This window comes from Pristiophorus japonicus, chromosome 1, assembly GCF_044704955.1.
Source record: "Pristiophorus japonicus isolate sPriJap1 chromosome 1, sPriJap1.hap1, whole genome shotgun sequence".
Classification (NCBI taxonomy): domain Eukaryota; kingdom Metazoa; phylum Chordata; class Chondrichthyes; family Pristiophoridae; genus Pristiophorus; species Pristiophorus japonicus.
Window position 1 is genome coordinate 308060712 of NC_091977.1, and position 18956 is coordinate 308079667.

General features: G+C 44.9%; 1 protein-coding gene across 3 annotated transcripts in view; it reads left to right on the top strand.

The window, feature by feature from the left end:
• Positions 1 to 18238, top strand: part of riok1 (RIO kinase 1 (yeast)) — a 48255-nt gene extending 30017 nt beyond the window's left edge. For all 3 annotated transcript variants that reach the window (XM_070888538.1, XM_070888539.1, XM_070888540.1), the window contains 5 exons: positions 1832 to 1897; positions 11018 to 11137; positions 13865 to 13918; positions 14539 to 14682; positions 16635 to 18238. In XM_070888538.1, the coding sequence (XP_070744639.1) occupies positions 1832 to 1897; positions 11018 to 11137; positions 13865 to 13918; positions 14539 to 14682; positions 16635 to 16748 (498 nt within the window). In that variant the 3' untranslated portion in view covers positions 16749 to 18238. The remainder of the gene's footprint in view (positions 1 to 1831; positions 1898 to 11017; positions 11138 to 13864; positions 13919 to 14538; positions 14683 to 16634) is intronic.
• The last annotated feature ends 718 nt before the right edge of the window (positions 18239 to 18956 follow it).

Sequence of the window (18956 nt, forward strand, 5' to 3'; positions counted from 1 at the left end):
GTTAGATTTTTAAAATAGGTTAAATAGCTCAAATTGTCACTGAATGGAAATTTTTAATTGCTATATCATGGCGTGTAATGCTCAATAGTATTATCCTTCAATTTAAATCTTCTCAAGATAAGTAACTCCTGCAGCCAAATTTGAACATTTTTGAAGTACTGTACAGATCACAGTGCCATTTGTGTTTGTATATTGAACCGTTTGCTAATGCTGTAAAAGGAATGGAGACCTAACCACATAATCGAACATACTTGCCACATACTGAATTTTTACATTGCAATCTGAATACATCAATTTGCATTCTGTACAGTTTGAACTTTTATTTTCTCAATTTGAGTGTTCTTTGATTGACAGTATTTCCATACTTAGAGCTTTGATGTGGAAATTGCAAAATTACATTCCTAAAACTGTACTAATGGGCATTGACGCATGGACAGTGAAGACTTTAATGTTGTTTGTTGCCCACTGAGAAATGACCTCTTTATACATTTAATGCATATAATGCAAAAATATTTTTGGTGTCATAGAAATATTGAACTCTGGCTACATGAATCCTATCAAATATTGATAGCAGAACAATTAATATAAAGCAATTGCTAACTGTTTTCAACCATTCTAGAACTTTTATTGTAAAGTTTCTAATGATTTTTCAGTATTGTATACACAGGGTACATCTAGGGATAAGTACTTACATTCATAGCATTTGCTTCTAGAGTTACAGCACAGAAGGAGGCCATTCAGCCCACCGTGCCTGTGCCGGCTTTTTGAAAGAGCTATCCAATTAGTCTCGCTATGCTGCTCTTTCCCCATAGCCCTGCATATTTTTCCTTTTTACGTAGAGATCCATTTCCCTTTTGAAAGTTACTATTGAATCTGCTTCCAGCACACAGTTTCAGGCAGTAGATTCCAGATCATCATAACTCACTGAGTTGAAAAAAGACCTTCTCCCTCGCTTTTTTGCCAATTATTTTAAATTTATGTCCTCTAGTTACTGCCCTTCCTGCCAGTGGAAACATTTTCTCCCTATCTACTCTTATCAAAAACCTTCATAATTTTGAACAATCTCTATTAAATCTCTAAGGAGGACAATCCCAGCTTCTCTAGTTGCTCCAGATAACTGAAACCTTTTATCCCATTCTACCATTCTATTAAATCTCCCCTGCATCTTCTCCAAGGCCTTTGACAACTTTTCTAACGTGTAGTGCCCAGGATTGGAAACAATACACTAGCTGAGTATTGATTACTAAAGTGATTAACCTGTGATTTATAAGGATTTAGCATAACTTCTTTGGGTTTTTTTTTTGTACTCAATCCTCTATTTATAAAGCCAAGAATCCATATGCTTTTTTAACATTATCAATTTGTCCTGCCACCTTGAACCCCAGGTTTCTCTGCTCCTGCATCCCCTTTAAAATTGTACCATTTAGTTTATACTGCCTATGGTCCCTTTTCCTTCCAGAATGCATCACTACACACTTCTCTGCGTTAAATTTTATCTGCCATGTGACTGCCCATTTCACTAGTCTGTCCATGTCCTTCTGAAGTCTGCTACTAACCTCCTCACTGTTATTTGTTATCTCTTGTGACTGCTGGCCTTTTTTCTCTTTGTCTTTTCAAGGAAATATAACTGATTACAAATTTTGGACCTTTAGATAATTGTTGGTGCAAAATCCTTTCAGTCATGCATAACTTTAGTGAATAAAAGGAGATGTTGCAAGATGGTATTCCAAGAGGAAAAATGAAAGTTTACTGCATAAATAATTGAGCAGTAAAAAGATCCCTTGTTTAATGTGTATCTCTACATTACCACTGTTGTATTTATGTTAATTAGGCAATGGAAATAGCTACAGAGAGAACAGAGGACGAACGATCCAACCAGGACAAAGTAGATGAAGAGGTGTGTATCCTCCATTGCAATGTTTTTACTTATACTTTGGCTTTTTCTTGCACAGGATTTCTAATATAATTCCAGTGCACATCATAACATCAGAAATGCAGAATAAAATTGACAAATGCACATTATTGTGCTGTTAGCATGACTACCTGGATGTGGTGATTTTGTACAAGCTTCAGTGCAAAAATAGCCTTTGTGATTAGCTGCTAAAAGATGCTAGTAACCCTCATTTGCATTTTAGGGTGCATCCACGCACCAAGCACAACGCAGTGCACCAATGCTATAGTTATAGTGCAAGTGCAACCTGAATCCAGTGTCGGGTCCAGCCTTATCAATGAAGGTATGCCTGGAGAAAATAATCTCACTCTACTTCACTTTAGAGTCAGTTCAAATTTTCACGCATGATTTATATTGCAAGTTTAGTGTTGTGAAGCAGTTGTTACTTTGCACTAATGCTAAACTTATGGAATATGAATGCTCTAATCTCACATTGAGTTAGACATTGGTAAGCAATGCTCTGTGCTTGCACATATGTACATGGCTCTGGTTTTCCCAACTTCACACGGGTATATGAATGTAGTGAAAGGGGAGAACAAGAGGAAGCTCCTCTTACAAAAATTGAACAGGTTCTGCACAATTTGGCACAGTATAAAACTAATGAAAGCTACACAAAGGCTTAAGATAATAAATGCAAAAATATTTAACTTTTTAAAGAGAATGCTTGAATTTAGGAACTTCTCTCCAGGCCTCTATGGTAGCTGACATTGTAAATTGTTTCCTCTTCTAAGGCACTGTCCTGCTCCCTTTCAGAACTGTTGTTATAATTTAACTCCTCAAAAAACATATCCTTAGCCGCTCTCCTTGCAAACTACTGAAGCATCTCCAATCTCCCTTTCCTCTCCGAAGTACTTGAATGTGTCGTCGTTTCCCACATCCGTGCCCATTGGTCCCATAACTGCCTATTGGTTTAAACTGATTTCATAACTGTTCGGGGGGGAGGGGAGCAGAAATCTGATTGTAGAAATTTTAAGCCACGAGTAGCATCTTCTCTCTGGTGCATTATTCCTCCTCATCTTCCTTGACCTCTGCTACCTCCAACATAGTTGACTACAGCATCTTCCTCCAATGTCTCCTACTCCATCATCCAGATCTTTCAGTCCGCCTTTGCTTTGTTTAATTCTCACCTATTAAATCTTAGCCAGAGTGTCTCTAGCAATGGCTTCCCTTTCCACCCTGCTCTGTCACCTCAGGGAGCATCTGAAGGATCTTTCCTTGGTCCCTCCTTTTCCTCATCTACATGCTATCCCTTGATATCAGCTTTTACATGTATGCTAATGATAACAACAGTAACTTTTATTTATATAGCGCCTTTAACGTAGTAAAACATCCCAAGGTGCTTCACAGCAGTGTTACAAGACAAAATATAAATTTGACATGAGCCACAGAAGAACAAAATTAAGGCAGATGCCTAAAAGCTTGGTTAAAGAGGTAGGTTTTAAGGAGCATCTTAAAGGAGGAAAGAGGCAGAGCGGTTTAGAAAGCAAGTTCCAGAGCTTAGGGCCCAAACAGCTGAAGGTACAGCCACCAATAGTTGAGCAGTTGTAATGAGGGCAGAATTTAAGGAGCAAGCTCTACCTCTCCACTCCTCCACTGCCTCCATGCTGTCTTGACTATTGATCCAACATCCATTCTTCGATGAACTGCAGTTTCCTCCAGCTAACCATTGCAAAGACCAAAGCCATTGTCTTCTATCCCTGCCACAAACTTCCTATCCTTGCCACCAACTTAATCCTCCTCCCCGGTCACTGTCTTGGGCTGAACGAGACTGTTTGTAATTTTGGCCCGAGCTGAGCTTTCAACGCCATACTCTCCCCATTACAAAATCCAACAGCGTCCACCAGCATAACATTGTGCAGTTCTGCCTCAGTCCATCTGCTGCTCAAACCCATATCTGTGTCTTTGTCACCTCCAGACTCCAGCACTCCAATGCTCTCTTGCTGGGCCTCGTCTCATCCAAAACTTTGCTGCCCAATCTTTTCCTACACCAAGTCTCGTTAACTTATCATCTCTGCCTTGGCTCCCCGTACCCATGTACCTCAAAAGTTAAATTTTCTTCATTCTGTTTAAATTCCTCTATAGCTTTGCCCCTCACTATTTTGTAACCTCTTCAATTCAAGAGGTAGTTATATATGGCCCTTACAGCTAAGGGGATCAAGGGGTATGGAGAAAAAGCAGGAAAGGGGTACTGAGGGAATGATCAGCCATGATCTTATTGAATGGTGGTGCAGACTCGAAGGGCCAAATGGCCTACTCCTGCACCTATTTTCTATGTTTCTACAACTTCCTCTTCCATTTAACTCTCTTCCTTTTGTCTCTGGCCTTTTATGCACCCCCTAATCCCCCCCCCCCCACCGCCACCTTTACCACCTAGGCCCCATTCTCTGGGATTCCCTCTAAACCCTTATGCCTCTCCACCCTGCTCTTTTATAACTCACCTCGTTGACCAAGTTTTTGGTCTCTCCTAATGTATTCTTTTATCGGCTCGGAATCTATTCTTTCCTTGTGCCTCTGTGAAGGACTTTGTTTTTCTACAGTAAAGATGCTATATAAGTGCAAGTTTTCTTGTTAAAATTTAAACTGACCTAAATTTAAGGTTCTTTGCTTTCAGTTTTGATTGATTTTTCTTTTGACAATTTCTGCCAACTTAAAAATGTTCTTAACCAGTTTTTATAGTTTTCACCTGAAAATTTACAGGCTTGCAAACTCGACACTTACTGCGCAGCTCATGACATTTGGTTCTGTGAGTCTCATATATATACTAGGTTGTATATACAGGGAACAATGTGTGTTGTTGGCCGTAATGTTTTTTGTAGTATACTGCTGAAAAATAAACTACATAAATAAGAAAAAACTTGTTCTTGTTTAATGCCATATATATCCCTGGGACATTTTAAATACCTTCACATTCAATTAATTACTGTTGAGGTGCAGTCACTGTTATAGACAAACCTAGTAGCCAGTTTGCATATATCAAATAGTAAATGTTGCAAAATATCATTTTTTGGTGATGTTGGTTGAGGAAAGAATGTTGGCCAGAATGCTGAGAAACTCCCTGCTATTTTTAACTGTGTATGGGAACTTTTGCATGAGTTGGTGACTCAGTTTAACATCTTATTTGAAAGACGGTACCGCTAATAATGCAGCACTCCCACAGTACTGTCATCATCATAGGGGCTCCTTCGAACGAGGATGACTTGCTTCCACACCAAAAGAGATGAGTTCACAGATGTTGGAATGTAGGACCCGATATTCCAGTCCTGAACTCCAGGGGTAGAAGATACCTGTGCGTGGATTTTTTTAACATGTGTTGCCCGTTGCACATCAGCCACCACACGGGCGTGACAGAGCTCGGCCTTTATCCAGTCGTAAGGGTTAACCAGGACGACTGGAGACCTGCTCTGCTGTACAGACCTAGTGTGCACGCATATCACAATGTGGGCTGGCCCGTGCTGCCCCTGGGCCCTCGGCTCTTCTAGGCCCCGTAGCCCCATTTGCCGCACCTCTGCCACGATCTCTTGCTGCTCCTCCGCCACAAAATATTCACTGCACCTCCGCCACGATCTCTCACTGCATCTCTGCACCAAACATTTGCCGCAACTCTGCCACGATCACTCGCCGAATCTCAGCCACGATCCCTCACCGCTCCTCCACCCCGATCATCCGCCGCATTTCTGCCTCGATCTCTCTCCGCTTCTCCGCCTCAATCATCCGCCGCACACACCTCTGTCATGATCTCTCGCCACTCATCCGCCCCGACCTTCCCATTCCTCTGCTGTACCTGAGCCCCGCCGATGTTCCTGTCCACGCTCCAAACAGCGACCTGGGTTTTGATGACATCACCTAGTCGCCCACCTAGAAGCCGTCGCACATTTGGAGCAGCTTGCGCTGGAAGTTGTAGTGGCTCCGGCTCTTTTACTCCTAACCGGCGGTGATGTCCTCTCGCAGTGTCTGTCTTGGAGTAAGTCTTGATCCTACAATCTTCTGACCTGGGGTGGGAGTGCTTCCTGCTGACCAAGCTGGCATTGTAATTATGCTATATAAAATAAAATTGGGGGAAAATGTTGCATACATAACCAATAAAATAAACATGCATTTTTAAAAATAGTAACATTGGGCCCGTTTTTTGCGCCACAAAGTGCGCCTAAAAAAAACTTCCAGATTCTCCGGCTCCCTGCTGGTCCTCTTGAGCCGGGCGCGGCGCAGCACGAGCTGTAGGGGGCGGAGCTAGGTCCCTGCGCTTCAAAACAGTGCCGTGACCTCTGCACATGCGCGCTACAGTGGGCGCGCATGTGCAGTAGCTCCAGGCGTCCAAAACTGTGGGAGCGGCCCAAAGCAAACAGCCCCTAGCCCTGGCCGAATGGCCTCACTGGGGCTGCGTGCATAAGGCTTCTCCCACGCCCAGCTCCTGCTTCCTCCTGACCAGACTCGACTCCTGCTTCCCCAACCCGCCCCCGACACCAACCCGCGCTCCCGCCCCGCCCCCCCCCCCCCCCCCACCCGACCTGACCTCTCTCTCCCTCCACCCCGAACCGAACCGACCTTCCTCCCACCACCCCCCGACCCGACCCACTCTCCCGACCCGACCCAACCTGACCTCCCTGTCCCTCCCCCCCGACCCGAACCGAACCGACCTCCCTCCCACCACCCCCCCGAACCGACCCGCGCTCCCTCCCTCCCCCCCCCCCCTACCCAAACCAACCCGACCTCCATCCTCCCCCAGCCCCCCCCCCCCCCCAACCCGACCCGCACTCCTTCCCTACCTGAACCAATCTGACCTCCATCCTCCCCGACCCAACCCGACCCATGCTTCCGACCGCCCCCCCCCAACCCCGACCCGCGCTCCCGACCCCGGACCCCGGACCCGACCAGACCCGACCCAACGCCACCTACCTGTAAATCTGGTGCTGGGGACGGGCCCTGCCGAAGTCTTGGGCCCGGCCCGTTCAGCCTCCACCCCTTCCCTTTCTCTCCCCCCTTCTCCTTTCCTCCCCCTTCCCCCCCCCCTTCTCCTTCCCCCCCTTCTCCTTCCCCACCCTTTTCCTTCCCCCCTCCCCTTCTCCTTCCCCCCCTTCTCCTTCCCCACCCTTTTCCCCCCCCTTCTCCTTCCCCCCTTCTCCTTCCCCACCCTTTCCTTCTCCCCCCTTTTCCTTCTCCCCCTTTTCCTTCCCCCTTCTCCTTTCCCCCCCTTCTCCTTTCCCCCCCTTCTCCTTTCCCCCCCTTCTCCTTTCCCCCCTTCTCCTTTCCCCCCCTTCTCCTTTCCCCCCCTTCTCCTTTCCCCCCCTTCTCCTTTCCCCCCCTTCTCCTTTCCCCCCCTTCTCCTTTCCCCCCCTTCTCCTTTCCCCCCCTTCTCCTTTCCCCCCCTTCTCCTTTCCCCCTTCTCCTTTCCCCCCCTTCTCCTTCCCCCCTTCTCCTTCCCCCCCCTTCTCCTTCCCCCCTTCTCCTTCCCCCCCCTTCTCCTTTCCCCCCCCTTCTCCTTTTCCCCTTCTCCTTCCCCCCCCTTCTCCTCCTCCCCCTTCTCCTTCCCCCCCCTTCTCCTTCCCCCCCCCTTCTCCTTCCCCCCCCTTCTCCTTCCCCCCCTTCTCCTTTCCCCCCCCTTCTCCCTTCCCCCCCCTTCTCCTTCCCCCCCCTTCTCCCTTCCCCCCCCTTCTCCCTTCCCCCCCTTCTCCCTTCCCCCCCCTTCTCCTTCCCGCCCCTTCTCCTTCCCGCCCCCTTCTCCTTCCCCCCCCTTCTCCTTCCCCCCCCTTCTCCTTCCCCCCCCTTCTCCTTCCCCCCCCTTCTCCTTTCCCCCCCTTCTCCTTTCCCCCCCTTCTCCTTCCCCCCCCTTCTCCTTCCCCCTCCCCCTCTCCTTTCCCCCTCCCCTCTCCTTTCCCCCTCCCCTCTCCTTCCCCCCCCCTCTCCTTTCCCCCTCCCCCTCTCCTTTCCCCCTCCCCCTCCTTCCCCCTCCCCCTCTCCTTTCCCCTCCCCCTCTCCTTTCCCCCTCCCCCTCTCCTTTCCCCCTCCCCCTCTCCTTTCCCCCTCCCCCTCTCCTTTCCCCCTCCCCCTCTCCTTTCCCCCTCCCCCTCTCCTTCCCCCTCCCCCTCTCCTTTCCCCCTCCCCCTCTCCTTTCCCCTCCCCCTCTCCTTTCCCCCTCCCCCTCTCCTGTTCCCAGGAGGGCCTCCCCCTCTCCTCCTTCCCCCTCCCCCTCTCCTTTCCCCCTCCCCCTCTCCTTTCCCCTCCCCCTCTCCTTTCCCCCTCCCCCTCTCCTTTCCCCCTCCCCTTCTCCTTTCCCCCCCTTCTCCTTTCCCCCCTTCTCCTTTTCTCCCCCCTTCTCCTTTTCTCCCCCCTTCTCCTTTTCTCCCCCCTTCTCCTTTTCTCCCCCTTCTCCTTTTCTCCCCCCTTCTCCTTTTCTCCCCCCTTCTCCTTTTCTCCCCCCTTCTCCTTTTTCTCCCCCTTCTCCATGTTCCCCCCATTCTCCATTTCCCCCCCTTCCCATTTCCCCCCCTTCTCCATTTCCTCCCCTTCTCCATTTCCCCCCCTTCTCCATTTTCCCCCCTTCTCCATTTCCCCCCCTTCTCCATTTCCCCCCCGTCTCCATTTCCCCCCTTCTCCATTTCCCCCTTCTCCATTTCCCCCCCTTCTCCATTTCCCCCCCTTCTCCATTTCCCCCCTTCTCCATTTCCCCCCTTCTCCATTTCCCATTTCCCCCTTCTCCATTTCCCCCTTCTCCATTTCCCCCCTTCTCCATGTCCCCCCTTCTCCATTTCCCCCCTTCTCCATTTCCCCCCTTCTCCATTTCCCCCCTTCTCCATTTCCCCCCCTTCTCCATTTCCCCCCCTTCTCCATTTCCCCCCTTCTCCATTTCCCCCCTTCTCCATTTCCCCCCTTCTCCATTTCCCCCCCTTCTCCATTTCCCCCCCTTCTCCATTTCCCCCCCTTCTCCATTTCCCCCCCTTCTCCATTTCCCCCCCTTCTCCATTTCCCCCCCTTCTCCATTTCCCCCCCTTCTCCATTTCCCCCCCTTCTCCATTTCCCCCCCTTCTCCATTTCCCCCCCTTCTCCATTTCCCCCCCTTCTCCATTTCCCCCTTCTCCATTTCCCCCCCTTCTCCATTTCCCCCCCTTCTCCATTTCCCCCCCTTCTCCATTTCCCCCCCTTCTCCATTTCCCCCCCTTCTCCATTTCCCCCCTTCTCCATTTCCCCCCCTTCTCCATTTCCCCCCCTTCTCCATTTCCCCCCCTTCTCCATTTCCCCCCCTTCTCCATTTCCCCCCTTCTCCATTTCCCCCCCTTCTCCATTTTCCCCCCTTCTCCATTTTCCCCCCTTCTCCATTTTCCCCCCTTCTCCACTTGCCCCCCATTCCTACCCCCCGTCTCCATTTCCCCCCCTTCTCCATTGGTCCCCCCCCCCTTCTCCATTTCCCCCCTTTCTCCATTTTCCCCCTTCTTCCATTTCCCCCCCTTCTCCATTTCCCCCCCTTCCCATTTTCCCCTTCTCCATGTCCCCCTTCCATTTTCCCCCCTGCTCCATTTCCCCCCCTTCTTCCATTTCCCCCCCTTCTCCATTTACCTTTCCCCATTTCCCCCCTTCTCCATTTCCCCCCTTCTCCATTTCCCCCCCTTCTCCATTTCCCCCCTCCTCTCCTTTCCCCCCCTTCTCCATTCCCCCCCTTCTCCATTCCCCCCTTCTCCATTTCCCCCTCTTCTCCCTTTCCCCCCTTCCCTTCTCCCCCTTCCCCTTCCCCCTTCCCCTTCTCTCTCTCTTCCCCCCTTCCCCCTTCTCTCTCTCTTCCCCCCTTCCCTTCCTCTCTCTCTTCCCCCCTTCCCCTTCTCTCTCTCTTCCCCCCCTTCCCCTTCTCTCTCTCTCTTCCCCCTTCCCCTTCTCTCTCTCTCTTCCCCCCTTCCCCTTCTCTCTCTCTCTCCCCCCCTTCCCCTTTTCTCTCTCTCTTCCCCCCTTCCCCTTCTCTCTCTCTTCCCCCCTTCCCCTTCTCTCTCTCTTCCCCCTTCCCCTTCTCTCTCTCTTCCCCCTTCCCTTCTCTCTCTCTTCCCCCTTCCCTTCTCTCTCTCTTCCCCCCTTCCCCTTCTCTCTCTTCCCCCCTTCCCCTTCTCTCTCTCTTCCCCCTTCCCCTTCTCTCTCTCTTCCCCCCCTTCTCTCTCTTCCCCCCTTCCCCTTCTCTCTCTCTTCCCCCCTTCCCCTTCTCTCTCTCTTCCCCCCTTCCCCTTCTCTCTCTCTTCCCCCCTTCCCCTTCTCTTCCTCCCCCTCCCCTTGCTGTCAGAAACATAGACACTGACAGACAGAGAGTGAGAGATAGAGACCCTGACAGAGACACACTGGGGGGGTGGGGGGGGGGGGGGCGCATCCACCATGTTGTTGGAGTGCTCCCGGTGTTGCAGTCGGTAAGTAGAAAATGTTTTATTGATTTTTTAAAAAATTATTTCTTATTAATTTTTTTTGATTGATTTATTGGTTGATTTATTGATGTTTTTATCATTTATTATTGATGATGGCTCTTTATTTGTAAAACTGAAGTGTTTAATGTTTGTAAACTTCCCTTTAAACCCCCCCCCCCCCCCATTCCCTACCCCTGATTTGTAACCTACGCCTGATTTTCTAAAGTGTAGACAAGGTTTTTTCGAGCGTACAAAAATCTTCACTTACTCCATTCTAAGTTAGTTTGGAGTAAGTTTTCACTGCCGAAACTTTGAAAACAGGTGTAAGTGGCCGGACACGCCCCCTTTTGAAAAAAACATTCTGTTCCAAAGTGAAACTGTTCTAACTGACTAGAACTAGAGCAAACTAAATGCCGAGAATTTGAATTTCTAAGATACTCCGTTCTACACCAGTTGCTCCATAAAATCAGGAGCAACTGAGGCCGAAACTTGGGCCCATTGAATTTATCTTCAATATTTTATTTTGTAGATTTAGTTTTATTTTTAACAATTGTAAACAGGGTATTGGACTGGGGAGAGATGGAAGAATGGATTTTGACACTAAGAACAGATTATTAATTTGATATTGCATTATCTTGGATAATTTCTGTCCAGTGATTAAGGTTAGGTTTAAATATATTTACTACTCTTTCTGTAGGTGTTCAAAAATGCCTATATTCCCAGGACACTGAATGAAGTGAAACATTATGAACGCGATATTGACATAATGATGAAGCTTAAGAAAGAAGATATGATTAATGATAGACAGCATGACAATGTAAGTGGTAGTCCATGTGATCTGCTATGGGGAAAAAATGAGTTTTGTGTTAAAGTAATAATGTTGCTTATTAAAAGAATACTCCAGGAAAAGACATTGGCCTTATTCTTGTGTATTTGTGGAAACCGCCCCAACAATTTTTTTTTTAATGATTTCTACAAGTTCAACGGCCCCACAAGTTCAGCGGTCCCAAGTAGCTGTTCTTCTCTCACAAATTATAATTTTCAAACTTTTGCTCAGTTGGAGCACTGAATTTTTTAATTTTACTTTGCTGTGGATGCCAATACACTAGCCTGGATTTTGCTATAATAACGGTAAATCTGACATCAACTTCTGAAGTCTGCACATGTGCAGTTAAACGCAGGAATCCAGAAGTTGCTGTCATGAGATACCTTGCTCCTTCACAGGACACACTGTTGCAGTCCTTGCGGATAAATTCGACATTGAAATCCCTGTTATGGCATGAACTTGTACTTGCCCACTAGTTCCATACTATAGACGGAGGGAAAAGCTAGGGTTGGTGCATTCAGGACTGAGTGAGTTTTTAACAGCATAATATGAATGATGATTACTGCTGAACAAACTGTGTGGCCCTGAAAAATTAGTTTTAGAAGTGTGGAACCTCACTCCCTCAGAAGAAAAGTTTTTTTTGTTTTTCTGTTTTTCTCTTATTTATCTCCCTTAATCTCATCTGAATGTCACTATTTATTTTGCTTCCTGTACAATGATTTATATGTAATTTATATTTCCTGTTTTTTTAATTTCCTGGTTTGCAGTCTGTGTGTCTCAGCGATTCAATCTGATTGGTTGAAGACTCTCACTGTTTCTTGGTCTGCTCACAGATGCCACAGATACCCTATAGAGGGTGCCGCATTGTAACAGATTCTGGATTAGTAGAAATCTCTGTTGACAATCTTGTGAAAAGTCTGTGGGTAATTGTACATGAGGTGACCGGCAAAAGCCGTTCCTTCGTCACTGAGAGGAAAATCTGGGCCACTGTGTCTGTCAGCATTTAAGTACAGAGATGAGTTGGTTGAGTGTGAGGAAATCCAGAAAAAAATCATGCTTCCTCACCCAGCTTCAGAAACAATGGCATAGTAGCCATCAGTAGACCAGCCATTATGTGACAAATGGGATTTTTGAGGGATGGTAGTGCTTTGGTATGGAACATCATCTCACTTCAGGCACCCATGTCAGCATCAAGCAGGATTAAAGTTCCAGCTGAAGAGTGAAACTTCTTCCACTTTGACCTAACAAAATGCAACAGTGTTTGTAAGAATTTGGCGAAAACATCGACAGCAAAAGCATAAAGTTTTGGACTTTGCTTTTGGACACATCTGCTGTTACTGCAGAAGGGCAGACAGCATGATGTGGGACAGGTTCAAACGTGTCCCACAGGAATACACATCAGGTGGGCAGAAGATGGATCAGTGGCTGAAATGGCAGGAAAGATAGTTGATGGCGGGGGCCCTTTGTCATGTAATCAGTGAGAGATCAAGAAGATTGGTCGGTGCTCAAGACACAAAGGAAGCTTTTCGACCACCCAGACTTGTTGGAGCCTTATCCAGGAATAGGACAGTTGACAAAGACACCGTCCGAAAAGGTTTTACATTTTGCTCTTTCAGTTGCACTGCCTAAGGCGAAGGACTGATTTTTGGCGTGAGGAATTCAGATGCATTTTGCAGGTATAAGAGAGGCAGTTTTCGGTTGCCCTCTCTCTCTCTCTCTCTCTCTCCTTCTCTCTCTCCTCTCTCTCTCTCCTCTCTCTCTCTCTCTCTCTCTCTCTCTCTCTCTCTCTCTCTTCCTCCTCCTCCTCTACGCTTGCTTGCGTTGAATTGAGAGCCTCGCTACTTCGACTAGGAAGCTGACCTTGAGACTGGACTTGAATACCACATTGGTACAGAACCAGAAGATACGCCTCATCGGGAGAAGCAGCGAGTAAGCCAGAGGGGTAATTGGTGAGCATTTATCCCAGCCCACACATCTTTAAGACCACCGCATAGTGTGAAGGGGTGTCAGATGTCCCAATCAAGCCTTAGGGGTTTAGTGGGGAGGTTTTCTGCAAGGATCATAGGCATACGCACATTCTGTTGGACAGATTCGGTGGTGCAATTTTGAATCCGAGCACGGGGTTTTAGATGTGGGTATTTTGCGTCAGGGGCCTGTTCAGATGGGCCAGGGTTGTGTGTTATACTGTGTTTGTTTTACACCACCAGGATGTGTTTTTACTGGGTGCAGGTGTGTGCTTTAACTTGAATAAAAGCATTATGACGATTGAGACCGAAAGATCTGGCTATAACTGTGTTTTGTTCACTACTATAATTCCAGTGTCTAGAACTGTTGTAAGGGGGGTAATTCAAAACCACCACGGGCAACACCACTTAGTGTGAAATGTCCATATCCCACATAAACTACCTTTATGGCCTTAGAATGGTATTCTCATAGTTCCAAGTTAATGGTGTATTCTGCAAATTTATTCCTTTACAACTAATAATACACATTTTAAATTACTTGGTGCTTTAAAATATGTCTGTTTTCAAATGCCAAGTGCATTTGAGAAGTCTGGTGGCATACTTAATAAATCAAAATGTTTTGTTTGGAAAATACTGCTTATGAAAAAATGCTCCATTATTTATTATAACGAATACCATCGGTTATTGTAAAACAAATGTTTTACAATCGTAGATTAAAAACCACAGTCTAATCTGAACTTTTATTTTTGCTTAGATTCTGTACCAGACAGTAACTGGAATGAAGAAAGACTTAACTGGTGTGCAACAGGTAAGATTTGTGCTTATTATGCCAAATACATTCAGAAGTCAAGAATCTTGTATGTCCAGCAGTCCTTTGCAGTCCTTTGAAGGGTGTCCCAGGATCTGGTCTCAATTATGAGGAAAAGTTAAGGAAGTTGGGCTTATTTTGTTTGGAAATGGGAAGATCAGGTTGTCAAGATTATAAAGGGGATTGACAAATGGTTCATTTTAGGGAAGGATTCAAATAGCAAATTTAAAAATTAGGAAGTTAAGAGTACAGAGGTGGGACTTTATTTAACGTAAAGGATAATAGATAACCTTCCAGGAAGGCCATTAAATAAATAATGCAAGTGGATTTGAGTTGATTCAGTCTATTTCTAGAGCAAGATATTTGGGAATGTGGTAAATAGAGATTGAGATTAATCAAGGAGTGATGGGCATGTTAAGCCAATTCACCTTTCCCTGTTGCTAAAAAAAAAATAAAATCTCATCGGAGCAACTGAATAATTATTGTACACTTGACTTCATCAATAATGAACCTGTCATTAATTTGGGGTCTGCACTTTTAATTTATTGTTTGGATTGTGGATGGCAGATTAAGTTCCATTAATCCAAAACTTTTAATTCATTTTTATTTATTTATACCAGGTACCTGCTCTCCTCGAGAATTTGGAAGAAAGTGATGAAAAATCTAATTCTGAACATGACTGCTCTGAATCAGAGCTTGTTTCTGAAGAAGAAGAAAGGATCCATCCTAAAGAACATACTGAGGAAGACAAAACTGACAAAAAGGTTATAAGAACATAAGAAATAGGAGCAGGAGTAGGCCATACGGCCCCTCGGGTCTGCTCCGCTATTTAATACGATCATGGCTGATCCGTTCATGGACTTGGGTCCACTTCCCTGCCCGCTCCCCATAACCCCTTTTTCCCTTATCAGTTAAGAAACTGTCTATCTCTGTCTTAAATTTATTCAATGTCCCAGCTTTCACAGCTCTCTGAGGCAGCGAATTCCACAGATTTACAACCCTCAGAGAAGAAATTCCTCCTCATCTCAGTTTTAAATGGGCGGCCCCTTATTCTAAGATTATGCCCCTGAGTTCTAGTCTCCCCTATCAGTGGAAACATCCTCTCTGCATCCACCTTGTCAAGCCCCCTCATAATCTTACACGTTTTGATAAGATCACCTCTCATTCTTCTGAATTCCAATGAGTAGAGGCCCAACCTAGTCAGCCTTTCCTCATGTCAACCCCCTCATCCCCGGAATCAACCTAGTGAACCTTCTCTGAACTGCCTCCAAAGCAAGTATATCCTTTCTTAAATATGGAAACCAAAACTGTATGCAGTATTCCAGGTGTGGCCTCACCAATACCCTGTATAACTGTAGCAAGACTTCCCTGCTTTTATACTCCATTCCCTTTGCAATAAAGGCCAAGATTTCATTGGCCTTCCTGATCACTTGCTGTACTTGCATACTAACCTTTTGTTTTTCATGCACAAGTATCCCCAGGTCCCACTGTACTGCAGCACTTCGCAATTTTTCTCCATTTAAATAATAACTTGCTCTTCGATTTTTTTTTTCTGCAAAAGTGCATGACCTCTCGCTTTCCAACATTATACTCCTATCTTCCAAATTTTTGCCCGCTCATTCTGTCTATGTCCTTTTGAAGGTTTTTGTGTCCTCCTCACACATTGCTTTTCCTCCCATCTTTGTATTGTCAGCAAACTTGGCTACGTTACACTCGGTCCCTTCATTCTGTTACACTTGGTCCCTTCTTCCAGTTTTATTTTCATTTGTCAGTCAGATTCCTTTATGCATCTTCATGGCTGAGGGGGAACTTGGTAGGATTATTGGTGTCTGAGCATTTAAGGTGCAGACAATGATTTTAACATTAATGTTTGCACCTGACAATTTTGCTATACTTAATTATTACAGTAAGTGCAGCAAATTAGGTTTCAGCGCTGTTTTACACTGTACAATGTAGCTGTGCAAAGTAAACTTATGCTATTTAGTATTTACAAACCATGAACGATTTAATGCTCAGTTTTGTTATCAATGATAGTTGATGACCATGGCGAGTAAAGATGAAATGCAGGCTTCAGTCCCAGTGTGGTTAGAGGCAGTGTATAATTCAACCAGGACTAAGCAAGGACTGCAACGATAGAGACTAGAAGATGTCAAAGGGGGAAGATAAAGGGAGATTTTGAGAACACAAAAAAGTGACCTAGAGTAACTGGATTCTACCCCAACTTCCTCCCTATCCACCCAGAAAAAGTGGTTTTGTGCCATCAGGGCTAAGGAATTTCGGGTGGGCTGCTCGTGTTGTTGGGGATGGGTGGATGGTGTGCGAGGTTGCAACACTGACAGATTGCGGTGGCTATATGGACCTGATTCTTCCCCTTTACATATGTTCAGGGACCAATCACATCCCAGGACCATAAGGAAGTAAGTTCTAGAGCTAGGCCCCCAATCACCAGTGACCAATGGTTGAGAGAAATACTGGAAGTACTGGAATGTTCATTTTTTAACTCGTGCACTATTTTTTGGCAGTAGACATATATTCCTGTAAATATTGCTTCTATAGATGTAATTATTAATTGCATTATTTACACTGCTGAGAGTGAATTAATATAATAAATTGACAGTTATTTAGAATCTAATACCATGAATAAAGTAAAATTAGTATTGATTCATCTAAGTTTATTACATGTATCGGAACAATGTTATTTCTGTTTTATCTATAGGACAAGAAAAGATTAGTTAAAGAAGCTCAGCGAGAAAAACGCAAAAACAAAGTGCCTAAACATGTCAAGAAAAGAAAAGAGAAGGTTGCTAAAATGAAGAAAGGGAAAACATAGATATTTGAATTGGACTCTGTATTAAAGCAGTTGGTGACCAGAGAGTTTGTTGGTTGACAGTCGTTCACAAAATTATAAAATGAGGAAGGCCATTTCACCCATCTTGTTTCATCCATCCATCTACAGCTCTCCCCATTGCAGCACCTAATTGTTTCTTAAATCCTGGGTTTTCTTCTCCACTACTCCAATCTGGAAGTCCATTCAACATGTTGATTACTCTTTGTGTGCGGAAGAGCATTCCAATAGCTGTCCTAAATTTACCTTGTACCTGGGTCCACTTATCCTACTCTAGCAATTTAAAGTAATATATCATCTTGATATTTGACTTATTGAGAGAGGTAATGTGTTATATTTTATCCATTACTTTAATAAATGAGCAGCACATAATGTCAGCATCATGTAAATAGAAGGAATATGAAACTAAACTAATTTGTTGGAAAATATTAATGAAAGGCACGTGCTATCGGAATTTAGCATCAAACCTTTTACGGTAGGAATTTCTAAATAGCACAGTGTGGACCCTGAGCAGTGGTGTCTGTTGGGTGTATTTTCCCCCAAAACTCAAATTTCCTTAATTTTTAATGCAGTGCATGTATTGGAAAACATGTTCAAGCAGAAAATAATTTAAATAAATGGAATGCAGATTTCAGTAAATAAAGATTTTGTGAAGCATCATTGTAGGAGGGGGAAGCTGGGTTCAACTTCAGCCCAAGCTGATAGGATGGCTGACTGTCCTGAGCCAAATTAATTTGAAGAGTCTAAACTCAGTTTTAGTTGGATTGGATACTGGTCAATAGCACTGAACTTCCTAAAATACAGCACAAATTGACAGTATCATTCAGAGAGTCTTTTAAGGATAGATGATTGGAATGTTAAAAATTCTAATGGGGAATCTGTTTTTGAAGTTGAGATTAAAGCATGTTATTAGGACAAAATAGGAGGAGTGCTTTACCCTGCCTTTGGCTATGTTGTACCTAGCCTGGGAGTGTCTCGTGCTAACGTGGTTCCCAAAGTAAAAGTATATCTTTCCACACCACTGACATCCCTTATCTTGGTGAAGATTTAAAAAATATACATGAATTTAAAAAAAATAGGAGTAAAGAAACACATGGTTTTTCAAAACAATTTAGAACAAAGGCTCGTTAATATTTAATATTATGTATGCAGTTTTTCCTCGTATTGTTAAAGATGTCAAATGGTGTCATTGCCATTATGGTGTCTGGCCCCACAGTAAAACCTTGTTTATTTTTAATCTCAGCAAGATTTCCAGACACTAAAACTACAAAAGAATTTTCAACATGTTTTGGTAAATCTTGTGCTTATGTATATGTATAGAAACAAGAAATTGATCTATTTTTGAATTCTGAAATACATTCTGCAGATTTAATGATTAGAAAGTATGAGTTAATCTCCAATATGTTGCATTTTTATAAGCAGCATATAGGAAAGTTAATTCTCACTTTATATGCATTTTCAAACCAATGCTTACGCCAAATAAAAATTAATACTATAGCATCTATGTCTGTTTTATTTGAATGTGAGATCACATGTAAGCTAAGGCTCATTTGGCTAGAATTTTCATTTTGCATGCATACCGCCCACTTAACCTCCATTTTAATGCTGAAATGAGGTAAAGCCCATATATCGCTCATTTAGCCACAAAATGGAAACTGACGCCCATTTCTTGGTCACTTATTGCCGAGCGTTACTTTCGGCATGTACGCCGAAAAAAATAATACCGCTGGCCCACTTTTTTGGGGCGGAAATATCAGAATGGGCGAACCCAACACCCATAATATCGCCCAGCATTACTTTCGGCACGTACTTAACGCCGAGATTCAATAATACCGACCCACTTTTTTTGTAAAGATCACATTTGCCAAAACTAATGCCCAGTATATCGCCCAGCGTCACTTTCAGCACCTCGCACACATATCGCCCACAATCTCACTCGCTGAAAAAAAGGCTGTGAAAAGGTTGAACTGATCTGAACTAATCACAGCGGTGTGGATGCCATTTTGTAAATCGCAGGTCACTTCATTGAAAAGGCTGCTTCAACTTCAGAGGTGTTTGGATTTACTCTGGAGTTCTTCTCAGGTGATGTGACCATCTTAACAGACATCTTATACTGTGGAAGATTGGATTTTACTTTAGGTGTCTTAGTGGGGAAATTTATTGCTCATGAACAATCGGCATTAGACTTATTGG